Raw genomic sequence first — 14,002 nt, 5'->3', positions numbered from 1 at the left:
TGGCTTGGGTCCTGCTGGGCTTTTCCCAATGAAATGCAGAGAACCAGATATTTCATCTAGACCCTATGGTCCATTATACTAAGATGATGACTTAAGGCTGGGTGTCACCTTTTAACTCAATAGTAATGTGCCCATCGTGTATTGTTTATTGCATGAACGTAGAATGTGTTTTTTGGCGCTCTGAGGCCTCCTTGGGGAATTTGCTGGTTGATCTCGCCAGCCTTCATATTATAATACAGATATCCAATATTTGTGGACTGAAGGTATGATTGGCTTGCAGTGATGGGAAGCTCTCGTTGCTCTCAGATTAGGAATGGCAGCTGAAGGAATTGGATGGCGTTGGAGTTGAATCTGAACTCTTAAGGGATCGATGGGGTGAGAGAACTGAATTTTGTTCAGACTCAGGAGACGGATGCCAGGGCTAGGTTAAACGGCAGCTCAGTTTTTACATCACTTGAAAAATTCTTGAGAGGTGGAAATATCATTGCGCACACGAGGCACATTGGAGCGCTCGGCAACAGGGTAACACCATAAGAAGATGAACGTACCGTATGAGCTAACTTAACAAGATAAATGGAATCAATTCATTGTGCCTGCATGGGCCACCTTTCTGAAATATCTGAGAATTACTATACAGTATGTTGAAAAAGCCCTTCAATATATGCTGAGAGAAGTTTTATTGACCAGATGCTTTGTATGCGTTGTTAGTGTTCTGCACTCTGGCCTGTCAGTAGTGTAGTGAGGAATAGATGCAGGGATTATCATTTTATTTTATTCTTTTATCAGTGATTTGTTGTATTTCTGATTTACTGCTAAATTATGTAGCCAAAGTGTACTTAACATATAGGTACTGCTATACCAGTGCCAAGGCACAAACCCCTCTGGTATCTATGTAGGGCACAGTGAAAGAACAGTGGAGTAAGAACATATCCAGAACCTTCGTACATACTGTATTGTCACCCATTCTGTTAGGGGTGTTGAGATGTTTTCTTCAAGGACTGTAACACGAAACCCCACAGACCCTGCTGTGTGTACATGGAGCCCTGTGCACAATGACATTATAAGAATCAGATGTAATAATGCAAGAGCACTGCCACAAGATACAGATAATCATTTTGACATGAAATGAAGAAAAGGTAATTGAAGAAAATGCTTTACCCTGGGTATTTCTAGCAGTGTGTTTATGCTTTGTTGCTTTTATGTGGTTGAGCATAGAAATATTTGTACACTAGAGGTCTTGCTGTTGTAAATTCAGTTGTGTAGTTTTTGGTACTTTTGTCTGACTAATTGTCATTTCTGTGAATGGCATGCTGCACCCAGACTGTTATAAATTCCGTTTGTTACTTGTGTAATATACAAGCAACAACACATTGCTTGGAAAAAATATCAGAAAACAGTGTGTATCACGGTTTTCTGTGGGAATCTGTGTAGTAAATGGCGTTCTGTTTCCTGAAGCTGAAAATTTAGATTTTCTGTAGATATGCCAGTATGTGACATAACTGGCTGAAATATACATTGACATAGCCAGACGTACATTGTCGTAGCCAGATTTTGTTCCTAAATATCTATGTAAATATGAGTTGTCATTATTATAAAAAATATAGGCAAGGGAAGGATGGAGTTCTTATCACATGTTTGCTCCTGGAGAGAAGACTATCTGACTACTTACAAATGAGGCTTTTTTGTGACCTGTATATATATCATTCCATTCACTGACACCGAAAACCTCTGCGTCCTGTTTTTAAACAGTCACCCGTCCAGTTGTCTACCAGCAGCTGATTACGTGACTGAGAGTCTCCATCACCCTTCCCCCGCCCCCCAGAGGTTTCTGGAAAATGTGGTCTCGACAGGGCTGTACTCACAAGCCAGAGAGACTGATAAGAAAAAACAGCTCTTGTTGTGTTTCATAAGAAGTCAAGAAAGCACCTGTACCTCCATATAAGAAGTCATCAGCTTTATTTTTCACGTCACCCAGAAAGAGAGCTCGACAGCAGTTTCAGTTCAACATCAGTTCACGATGGAGCAAGTTAAAAGTTTTATTCCCTGCTGAAAAGAGAATAAAAGGAAACACAACATTTGGGAAGTTGAGCCTTCTTCGGGTGTGATGGTTTGGGTTACCGAAGGTCACACCTGATGAAGGCTCCACAGCCGAAACGTTATTTCCTTTCTTCTCTTTTCAGCCTGGAATAAACCTTTAACTTACTTCCCTACTGGAACTACATCAACTCCCAATGTTGTGTTTATGAATGGATGAGAAGTAAATAACATTAATGAGCAGCTTCTAGCTGTATTTTGTTTTTTACTTTCACTAAATTTACAGCATTTTGATTTACGCCTTTGAGAAACAAGTTGGATTATTCCCAGTACTGAATCCTTGCGCCTTGCGTTGCCTTATTTAGCATTTTCCTCAGGTTTTAATACTTCGAGAAATCTTTGACGAAGTACTATGATAAAAAAAAAACTTTAAAGTTGTATACATGGGCATTTCAAATGCATTCCATTGTACCACCTTACCAGAGATTTCTAAAAACTAAAACTAGCAAACCTAAGCTCGCAATCATGGGCTCAGATAACTGTGAACTGTAAGATTGTTTGGTCTGGTTTCATACAGTAAATGTGGTACGAAGTAGACGAAATAGGCTGCCGAATTTAATTTAGTGCAATGAAAAAATACAGCTACTTTTATAAATCGTTTTAAAATGTTACTAATTACGAGGCAAGATTAACTATTTCTTGATAACAGCTTAAATACCCCTTGAGTTATATTCTTCTTTAGGGTCGTGACCAGTTGAAACTGGCTTTCTTTTTTAGGGTGGCAGGTCATTCCACACAAGAGCCTGACAGGATCCCTGCCCCTCAGAATGAGAGCTGCACTCGTCAGGCTGAGAGTGCAGCTCCTTGCAGCCGTAATTTAACGCTGAATGCATTAATTTAGAAGTGCAGAGCTGGGGGGGAGTCGGCAAGCTTCAGATGAGCCCACGCGTCTGCACTTGTTGATCCTAATCTCTGCAAAATGGTTTAACCCTTTATTTCCATATTCTTATTTTCAGTGCTTGTTTGGGTTAGCTTCCGGGCCTGTGTTGGGTTTTTGCCACCTCCCTGGAGGGAACTGATGAAGAAAAACTACAAACAAGCACTGAAGACAAGAGCATGGAGAGAGCATAACCTGTCCTCACCTGCCGACTGCTGCGCAGGGAACCCTTACTACTTTAGCTGAGAGAAAAAGACAAAGCTTTGTCCAGGTCAGAAGCATTGGGTAAAATACAAAAGCGCCAGAGTTTTATTTTTACGTAATATTGGAATGAATTTGCTGTGTTGCAGTCATTACGGTACAATTACACATTTGTGCATGCGTATATGTGTGTGTGTGTGTAAAGAGAGAACGAAAAGAAAGATAATAGATATTTATATACATGATATCGTAGACCTGTATATAAGTCTGTGGGATGATATTATTTACTACTTTGAAAGCAGTTCATTTTAAGTATTTAAAAATTAATTATCAGTTGTGGTAATTTCTGTTTCCAATTACCATAAACTTAATGTACACCAGTATATTTGCATTGTGCAGGACATTTTGGAGTTATGTCAACTATTTTTAAAAAAATAGTGGACCATGCATTTAACTATGCATCTGCTGTTGTACACTCTGTGTCTCAGGCAAGTAGTCTTACAGGTTATCCTCTGATGAAGACCACATTAACCCCTACTGCTGTTGATTTAACAATTCTTTCTGGAAGTAACATCAGGTGTTGCCAGCAATGAATCTGATATTTGTCTGCTTACAGAAGTAGAATTGTGTGTATATACTGTGCTTTGAATAAGGATCAGGATAGTCCTTGTCATAAGGTGTAAAAATGTTTAACTGTTTTTTTGTTTGCCATTGAATTAAAATAACTACCACAAAAATACAATTAGTTACCAAGACACAATTGTTTCACTTTAATTTTTCTTTACTAAAGCACAATGGTGCTATTGTTAGAAAAGTGCATATTAACTTGCGTTAGGTGGGGTTTTCATTATCACTTCAGGTATAAATGCCACTGCGCAGGGTAGCACTTTGATGTTAAAGCAGAGATGGGCAAGCATGAATTTGTCATGAACATATCTTATATCTTTTCAAACTAAACTAAACTTAAGCCTGAAGATAATTTCTTAAATTATTTTAGTTTCAGCTGTTTGATGTGTTCTGAATGGCACGCATGCAATTGGTTTTAATATATAGTACGCTGTTTGTCAATTAAACAATTTGTATACTTTATATGCATACATATATACACCACACATTTGAGAGTTAAGGAAAGATTAAGGAAAAATTGTTTTGGCAAGCAGAAATAGACTTTGACGTTCAGAAATGACACTTCAGACACCAATATATGAAAGGCGAGGAACAAGAGCTTCATGAACCAGTGAAATTTCACAGTCAGTCCTCTTAACTCTTTATGAAAGAGACTGGTTTGTCAGGAACACAGAAGTTTTTAGCTGTTTCCTTTCCTGGAAAAAAAAATCTGGGATGTATCCCCTATACTGGATTTCACAGGTCCAGTCCTGGTTATGTGAGATACTGCTATAGTCAGAAAAACTGAATGTTTTCAGCCACTGCTGTTTTCTAACAAAGAGTAAAACCCAAAACATAACAACTGCTGCAATGACTTTTTTGCATTTGTATGCTTTTTTGCAAATGGGGTATCAAGCGTAATATTTCTGTATTTAACACAATCGCATCATGTGGTCAAGTGCCAAAAATACAAACCAGTATTGTATAAATTTATACTGTAACAATTGTTATCTGTCGAACAAAATGTTTGTAATTGTTACATTTTGTAGATTTTGTATGGTAATCTGTTTTTTGTGACATTGTAGTTTTTGAACATAGGAATTTCTTTTATCCTATAAACCAACATTGAAACCTTCAAATATTCTGCCTCTTTGTCTTTTATGTTTTATGTTACCTCTACAGTAGGTCCAATGAAGTTATAACAGTCATACATTCACTTTCTAGATTTTGTACTGGATATGTTGTTGACCTTTTTATTCATTGGAAGAAATGTTTCAGGCTGATCAGCTAGTGATGAAATGAAATGCCAGAGACACAAGTGATCTGTGGCAATGTACAATCAAACGCAGATCATGGGTCCCAGTGTTATTGTAAATGCACTGGTTGGGATGATCTTTTGTGCTGTATTAATAGCAGCATGGTGTATACACCCCGATCCAGTCATAACGTTTACTGTATGTGTTCTTCAGTTCAAAAATGGTCACAGGACTTCAGTGTGATTTAATACAGTGAGACCTCCCCATGAAAGACGTGCATTGGAATTGAGCCTCTACTCATAGAGTATTCTCTTGATGGGGCAAAGAATCAGAGGCTTCAGAATTCACATGAAGGGCATTGTTGATAAAGACAACTTGTTGAATGAAATGCTTTCCAAATGCACATACATGTACACCCCTTTGAGGGTGAAATCGGAGACATGACATAGCATGCCATTAACTGAATATCGATGTCAAGCCCTTGGTGAATGTGACCCACATGACATTGATGCTGTGGCATGGGTGTAGTGTGCACCCCGTTCCTCTTAAAACGGGTGCACTGGAGAGAGAACTGCTGTTTGGGTGTGTTTGTAGTCAGGGTCAAAGCAGACAGCAGTAAACGCATGGTAAAGGAAGGGGGGTTCTTGATCCAAGTCATGGGAAACTGTCAGCAACAAATGAACTCTAAAACCTTGAAAAAACTATAGCGGTACTGTGCTAGTGTACTGAAGGTCATGATAAAACTTTAAGAGGAGAAACGGGAACACTTTAGACTATGTTAGACACAACACTTAATGTCTTTACAGCAAATTGAAGTGTAGCGTTTTGGAAGTTTTGTTTTTAGTTATCAATTTTAATGCTGAGCAAAAGCCAAGAAGGTCTGAAGGATGTTCTGTGAAACATTCAGCTCAGTGTCTGAAATAGTGTAAAAGTAACTAAATCAACTTGGTGCACACTCTCTCTACTGTATTAACAAGTATTAAAATCAGTACTAAAATCAAATTAATAAGAGTATTAACAATCAATATTAATTAACAATAAGCCCTCATCAGGACCCCTGAATGATGCCTCAGTGTTGGGTGTGCGGTCTTGTTTGGACTTAAGCGCAGTGAAGGGAAATGGTCACCTTTTACAATATGGTTGGCTTTTTAAAAGGGAAAGCTGCACGTTAGAGTGCATCATCAGCCTCAATCAGGGAGGACTCGTGTTTCCTGTAACAGACGATACAGTATATTTGCACAGGCAGGATATGAATGGATCGGCTGTGTGGCTTACAGCTCCGTTACAGTTCGGCGTCCATCCTACTAATCCGCCAGGACGCTCCATGTGGACCAGGGCTTCTTCTGATGCCCGAAACGGAATGCCCGCCCAGGGTCCCGTCTAGCCAAGGGCTTCCAGAAGAGCAAACGAGACGGGGCGGAGAGGTATGGGTCTTCGGAAACGGAATGAATGACGAGAGGTTAGATGAAACGTCGAAAAGGAGGCCCATTGGAAACTGAGGGGACCGCAGCCCCTGTTGCTTCGTCCGATCGTTGGGTGTATTCTGTCCTTCCCTCCTCAGTGTCCCTGAGCTCACCGATTCCCTGGGTGCAGCACGCAGAAGCGGCAGGGAGGACGTGGGGTTTTGCAGCTCGTACGGTGAAAAGCCGAGACCCAGCGGGGGCAGGAGTGTAACAGCACGGAGAGCGCTGACCTGCGAGCTCCAGATGGCTCCTTTCATCCAAAACAATTCCAGCAGACGCGCCGGAGTCTTGTTAGGAGCTAAAAATGCAACTGTTTACATTTTTGTCCCCCCCCAACTTCAACAAAAAAGACACGTCCAAGCTGGGATGACTTGGGATCATGAACACAGTAGAAAATGATCACTGCAACATCGCTGAAGAGCGATTTTTAGTTTTTCAATTCGTTTTTTTTTTTGTTAGACACTGGCACTCAAGATTCCATGTTTCCTGAACAAAAGAAAACATATACAGGTGGTAAGCTATATAAATAATTCTGGTTCTGTTTTTTGTTGTTGTACAAAGCTAGCATGATCCTTGTGCATAAAACAAGGATAGCTCTGTCATGTGTAACCACAGTTCTCACAAAGAGAGTTGGAACTTAATTTGCACGAAGAGGTGTCTTTTAAACCCATCGCCTCAAGAAACTAGTACTTCGGTGCTCAAAGCAATTTGTTCTCTTCTGGAATATCAGTCCAGTCTTAAGACCAATAAAACCTTTCATTCTTTGTGGAAATGTTATGTCTGACAGCACAAATAACCGTTTCCGTCAAGGCGAAGTGGGTGAGTCCTTCGCACATCATTAAGATGGGATGGTGGGTTGCTCCAGAAAAACACTTGAACCAAGCAAGTGAAGCAATTTTTTATTAGTTGAAAGTGCTTTGGTAGTATTGTAACGCTTCGGGGTTCACGTGGGCGCCCTCGCCGCCGCCGCATCAGGTCGGCCCCCCACCGTCGGGGACTCGAACCCGGGCCTCCGGCATCACTCAACAGGGACCCAGCCTGTTGAGCTAAAGAGAGATCTCCCCCCAGCCCAGCCCAGCCCAGCGGCTGTGGGTCCTGCTATCGCAGGGAAGGGCGGTGACGTCACCGCTCTGGTAAGCCGGCTCTTACACGCTCACTGGTGGCCGTATGCGTTACAGTATTTTGTTGGAATGTTATAAGAACACTGTACGCAATCCAAAGTACCTGACATTTTTCAGCCCTATCGTAGAGGGGGGGATGATTGTGAGAAAGAATCCAAGCTGATTGGGTTTTTCACAGGCTACAGGCGTACACAGTAAATATCCAAATTTTGTGTGTGTGTGCGTGTGAATGAGAAAAATTGCACCACCATCCGGGATTTTAGATACAAATATTTATTTTCCTCATAAAAAAGACTATGTACAAAATGAATGAATGTTATGTTCAACAATACAAAACCAGCGGCTTTGCAACACATTATTAACAACTGCGATTCCCAGCATACAACATAAACATACCACAGCTTTTCGTGACATTTGGCAGATAAAAGATTCAGAGTGGGCAGTGGTTTGATATTTACATGTCTTTTTTTTCGACCGATGTTGTCATTTTGCCCTGATGCCTCTCTTGTGATGTAGTGCCCAACGTTGTAGAGTAGCCTGAAATCCAAACCAGCGAGTTTTCAAGGATAAACGGGGACAATATTCACCGCACAGAGTCCTTTTCTTAATCCACAATACATACATTTCTTGGTAGTTCCATTGCCCAAGTTATATTCGATCAAGAGCTGCAAATATCTTGGTGAAGGGGTTCCAGGTGAATTTAGCGAAGTCAAACCTCCAGTATGCTTTGTGACAGAATGGTCTTCGTCAGCTACAGCGTGAGAAGAACTGTAGCTGACACTGCCGACTCAAAAGCACCTTTTGGGTCCCTCAGTGACTCTTAAATGCTTAACAGATCTCAGCAAACATAGACCCAACACATTGAATGAATACAGTATACATTTTGTTAAGTGCTGTGCTTATATTACAGAACATGTATGTCCTTAAGCTGCAGTATGATTTCCATGTGGAAATCTCCTGATGGCCATGGAGAGGTCCTGTTTTAACTGTGTTACTGAGTACCGTGTTTAAAGAAGATATCGCAGCAGAGGAAGGCATGTACCTGTTTGGTTGTGTCTTAATTAGCTGTGGTAAAATGTTAATAATCCCCTTCAGCGACTTATCTTAAAATTATTTAACTTTGAATTAAGAACCGACCGCTTGTTTAATTCATGATCGCAGCGACAACTGCATTTAAAAGTCGCATGAGATGGACATTGTGTCATTGGCTACATGATACATTACTATTACAAAAATAGTGACAGCATTGTTCACATATTTAACCTAACTTAGTGAAAGGCATTTCAAAGTATCAAATCAAAAGGTTTTTTTCCCATGAGAAACAGTTTAAAATTACACTACACTGCTTGGGTGGACTTTGGTATTAATCTACTGTAGGTAGACTAACACTGCTACACTTGTGAAAATATAAGGACTGCCTTTGACTTTTTAACAATAGAAGATACATTCACCTTGTATTTACAAGACAGAGACAAACTCCTGTATACATACATTTATACATTAAAAGTTCCCAATTCTCTCGCATTTACAGAGCAACGTGTCATAACATAGCATCTGTTGCTTATTTTAAAAAAAACTAAACTTCACAAAAGTGATAGAACAATTTATCAAGATAGGTTTTATGAAACGAAATCAGCCCTTGGATGAATACGATGATCGCTTACATGTCAAGTACAGGCGACTGTGTCGTTTTATAGTGCAAGTGCCCTGTGTGTGTCACGTCTTGTAAGGGGTAGAAGGTCAGGCTGTGCGGACAGGCAGCACTCTGATGCCTTTCTACTCACACACGTCCTGGGCTTTTCCACTGGGCAGGTTCAATTAAGTGCAAAACCAAAGTCTCATTGGCCCATGTAAATCAAAGATAATTTCATCCAGAAAAAGATTTTCTGGGAGTATAATTCTGTTTTAGCAACCTTTATCAATGGTATTTTCACTGCGCCTCAACCCAAATAAAGCTGAAGTCAGCTTTGTTTTCCACACAGAGGCGAATTCTATCATTTCAGCAGTTAAAGCAATGAGCAAGGAGGTACTGTCACATCTACTCGATTTGAAGATATCAGAGGTTTGAATTTATAATTAAAAGCTGTGCCCAGTTTTCAAAAGTTATTATAAATGCAGAAGCCCTCAGCAGAAACACATTTAGTCATTAGCACATCACACTACTATTCCTAGGCTGTGTTGTGGGTCTAGAACAAAACATGTATGTTGAACTAGGTGCTATTTGTGAGCACATGGTGGCACCACAGTTAACATTGCTGCCTTGAAGTTCAGTTCCTGAGATTGCTATCTGTGTGAGGTTTGTATGTTTTCCCCATGTTCGTGTGTTTCCTGGTGCTCCGGGTGCTCCAGTTTACTCCCACAATCCATAGACATTTAAGTGGCTTCGGGGAAAACTGGCCCTAGTGTCTCTGTCTCTGTCTGATTTTGTATCTGTCTGCCCTGCATGGACTGATGTCCCGTCCAGGGTGGGCCCTGCCTTGCACCTGTTGCTTGTTCTCCCACTCCCCCACGATCCCGAATTGGATCAAGCAGTACGAAAATGGATGGATAAGACAATTACCATTAAAGAAAAAATCAAATGGCAATGGACCCATTACAATACAGCTTATGGCGAGATCTAGGACCTGTCAATGATGTTTATAGGGCAACAGGTTTGACACTACCACTGTTACAAATCTGTGAAGATTTTTTTTTTTAAAAAGGTACCTCTTGTGAAGTTAATATGTAAACGGAATTTAAGCAATCAACCAGTGGGATATCCCAAATTCAGTCAACATGATTGTCTGCGTACAGCAATGTTTCTGAATCTAAAATTGTTTCAGATATATTCTATGTAAATCTCAGGCTTTAAAAGAAAGAAGGATCACGCCTATCTTCACAGAGAACCTCAATTGTTCTGTAAGCGCCACACAGTTCAGAAAGAGTTTTGTCGATGTGATGGTGGCGCAAACATCACTGTCTCCTGGACAGGAAGTGTAATGTCAGAAATCACCCATAACTAGAAGGATCAAGTCAGAGGTCACTCTGAGGTTCCGGGAGAAATCTATTGGACTAGACGGGGTGAAAAGAGGTCGGAGGCACATTTCTGCAGTGAAAGTCACTGAAGACAAAAAGGATGTGCATATTTTCTCCTTGGACTCATTTAGTTTCCATCGGAATTTTCAGGCTTCCGGCTTTCCCCATAAAAAATAAAACAACCTTCAGACAGAGGTTTACTCTACTGCTACATTTTACCCTGTTAAAACACACAAAGCATTTCAGTGATCTGGTGTGTGGGTGCCGGTATCAGTAATTTCTCATCACTCATCATCATCTTCTTCTTTCGACAAAATGATCAGAAGAGGGGGGAGGCACATCACACACACCACGGTTTCCATTCTCAGCCTCGCTCTTTATAGATTCCGTAGAAGCAACAGTAGTGTTTTGCGGGTGGAGAAGACGTTTAGCTAGTTTAAGAGGTCCATTCCTTTGAAAGTCTCCCTCCTCCTACAGTTGGAAGGAGGCTGGCTCACCGTTTTGGGGACCACAGGTTTCAAGATTTGATCCTCTTTCTTCTTCCTCGCTTTGTGATATCTGACCAAGTTGGTCGGCATGCTTAGAGCTTCTCAGATTTCCATCAGAGTCACTTTGTAAGCATCTGCGAAGGTTTCAATATTCAGTATGAAAGTGTCCTCGTTAGAGTAGTGCTCAATGATGTTGTCATCCATGTTGACCAGGATGCTGCACGGGGAAGAAAATGAACAGAAGTTCTCAGAGATATCTGGAGTATACTCAATACAATCTTTTTAAGATTCCCCACACACAGTGCTTTCTATTACAATCTGTGAACAGTTACACACAGGACTGTCTAAGTATCCGTTTACAAGAATCATTCTGTGAAACATGTGATGTTACCACGTGGACAGCGCAGCTCACAGCTAAGCTACTGGGTCCCGAGTTCGATTATAAGCTGGAAAGACTTCTGTGTGGAGTTTGCACGGTCTCAAGCCTGTGTGGGTTTTATGATGTTGCCTTCCAAAGCAGGAGTGAGCGTGGATTAATAATAATAATAATAATTGCTTACATTTATATAGCGCTTTTCTGGACACTCCACTCAAAGCACTTTACAGGTAATGGAGACTCCCCTACACCACCACCAATGTGCAGGATTAAGGAAGGAAAGGGGCTGTTTCACAATATCAATTCCCATTTTGGTGGGGACAAGGTTTGCAGAAAGAAGAACATTTCCTACAAGAGACGTGCTCTTGCCAGCTCCCTACTCAATACATCTTTCTTTCACCTGCTGGGGTCACGCATCATGGACTATGCCTTCAGCAGGACCTTGGATGTTCAGGTGTCTCCAAGTTGTCAAATTTCTTACCCTTTTTTGCTTTTCTTGTAGATTTTAGCCATCTTCTCAAGGGGGATGCCGTATTTCTCCGATATCTGGCAGGTACGAGGAAAAAAAAAGGGAGTAAATACAGTTCTGATGGACCCAGCTGCTAAAGATATTCTGGCAAGATCCTTGGAAGAGACAGGCGTCAGGCGAGAGCAGAGAAGATGAGCAAGTTCTATAGAAGTCATCCTGTCGGTGTAATAATAATAATAATTATAATAATAATAATAATTATAATTGCTTACACTTATATAGCGCTTTTCTGGACACTCCACTCAAAGCGCTTTACAGGTAATGGGGTCTCCCCTCCACCACCACCAATGTGCAGCCCCACCTGGATGATGCGACGGCAGCCATAGTGCGCCAGAACGCTCACCACACATCAGCCATCAGTGGGGAGGAGAGCAGAGTAATGATGCCAATTCATAGATGGGGATTATTAGGAGGCCATGATTGGTAAGGGCCAATGGGAAATTTGGCCAGGACGCCGGGGTTACACCCCTACTCTTTTCGAGAAACGCCCTGGGATTTTTAATGACCACAGAGAGTCAGGACCTCGGTTATACGTCTCATCCGAGAGCATAATAGACATATGCTCTCTCGGTAACAACAAGTGCACATAACAAGGACTTTAATAACATGTGACGTGTGATGCAATTTCTGATAAAAAAGTAACTATTATAAGGTGTACTCATACTGTATACTTATCTCAAGTAAAGTCAGAAATACAGCAGCCGGAACACGTGTGGGATCTGTCAGTAATGTTCTAATGTTGTCGGGGCCAGAACATGTACTGTACTTACTGCATCCATCAGGCCCTTTAAGGTGGGTGACCTGAGCATAAGAGCATCAAATACTTCATCGGACTCTTTCCGTACGTACAGGAGAACTGAGGAGACAGGAAAAAAGACCGGCAGTCAGGGTCGGAGCTCGGAATTGTTCGGCTGGATAAATCGGTGACGGCACAAACAGTTCTGTTCCCAGAGGACCTGCCTCTGCAGGAGCAGCATTAATGTGATAAGAGTTTTATTCCACGGGGGTTACACTCTCCAGCACTTAAGGTTCTGAACACGGGGAGGCCATTCAGCCTATCGAGCCTGATTGGCAGTTATTATCTAATTAACTCGGGGATCGCTGTTGTTTCCTGGAAGGAAGCTGGGACCTCGTGGTTAGGTAGCTTGTGTTTTAGAGTTCTAAATTTGCTATCCCGTAGAGCGTTTCGCTCATGTACTCCACTCCCACAGCTCAAGAAACTCCTTTGCTTACAGCGACGCAAGGCATGTAGGCGATTCCTTAGAATCAACACACCTCTCTTGTGCATCTCTTCTTTGATCTGCTTTGGAGGTGGAGGACCGTAGTCATCCTCAGACGATCTGAACATTCTCTTCACCAACACACTACTGAAACACAAAATGGTTGCGCAGACATTATAGCTGATAAGGTGGCACACTGTAAGGGTTCTTCCTCACAGCTCTTGTTTCCTGCATTCAGCTGTAGATTGGGGCTCCTTCTGTGTGGAGTTTGCATGTTCTCCCTCAATCCAAATGTGCTTTCTCCTAGTGCGCCAGAGAAAAGGTCCAAATACATGCTCTCCTAGCGTGAACTTGCCTCCCAATTTGTGTATGTTTGTTCCCTAGAATGGGCTAAGATGTCTTTGCACCATGTGGGCTGTGCCTGTTGGGTGAGTATCTGCCTCACCATGACTCTTCCAGAGCGAAAGCTGTTATTGAAAATGAATGGAAGATTTACAGTGAATCCTCATTCAGGGAGCTCCTGAGTGGATCTAAAGCACTATATAGTGATTTTTAGGGGTTTGGTGCTCTAATAAAAAAGAAAGAAATTGCAATATAAATTGCAATATCACAGCTTACCCCTCTCTCTCCATTTCTTCTGTGTTGAAAGCAAAGACCTGCAATGAAAAACAAAAATCTAATTTCCACACCCGAAACACACCGACAACTTAGGAAGACTGGGTAGTCTAAACATTCTTCCTCGATTGCCAATCGTTT

General features: G+C 41.4%; 2 protein-coding genes across 10 annotated transcripts in view; one reads left to right on the top strand and one right to left on the bottom strand.

Moving 5' to 3' along the window:
* LOC148651040 (neurocalcin-delta) overlaps positions 1 to 4,917 on the top strand; it is a 96,281-nt gene extending 91,364 nt beyond the window's left edge. For all 5 annotated transcript variants that reach the window (XM_088600828.1, XM_088600832.1, XM_088600829.1 and 2 more), the window contains one exon: positions 3,051 to 4,917. The gene's annotated coding sequence lies outside the window, so the exon portion shown is untranslated. The remainder of the gene's footprint in view (positions 1 to 3,050) is intronic.
* A 2,958-nt stretch (positions 4,918 to 7,875) lies between these two features.
* The window catches only part of grhl2b (grainyhead-like transcription factor 2b), a 33,456-nt gene continuing 27,329 nt past the window's right edge, over positions 7,876 to 14,002 (bottom strand). For all 5 annotated transcript variants that reach the window (XM_088600824.1, XM_088600823.1, XM_088600822.1 and 2 more), the window contains 5 exons: positions 13,865 to 13,902; positions 13,302 to 13,393; positions 12,797 to 12,882; positions 11,979 to 12,043; positions 7,876 to 11,338 (listed from right to left, as the gene is read on the bottom strand). In XM_088600824.1, coding sequence (XP_088456950.1) covers positions 11,224 to 11,338; positions 11,979 to 12,043; positions 12,797 to 12,882; positions 13,302 to 13,393; positions 13,865 to 13,902 — 396 coding nt within the window. In that variant the 3' untranslated portion in view covers positions 7,876 to 11,223. The remainder of the gene's footprint in view (positions 11,339 to 11,978; positions 12,044 to 12,796; positions 12,883 to 13,301; positions 13,394 to 13,864; positions 13,903 to 14,002) is intronic.

The sequence above is a fragment of the Lepisosteus platostomus genome, chromosome 12 (assembly GCF_059453375.1).
Source record: "Lepisosteus platostomus isolate fLepPlt1 chromosome 12, fLepPlt1.hap1, whole genome shotgun sequence".
Taxonomy (NCBI): domain Eukaryota; kingdom Metazoa; phylum Chordata; class Actinopteri; order Semionotiformes; family Lepisosteidae; genus Lepisosteus; species Lepisosteus platostomus.
The sequence above is the reverse complement of the archived record's forward strand: the minus strand, read 5'-3'. Positions and strand labels throughout refer to the sequence as shown.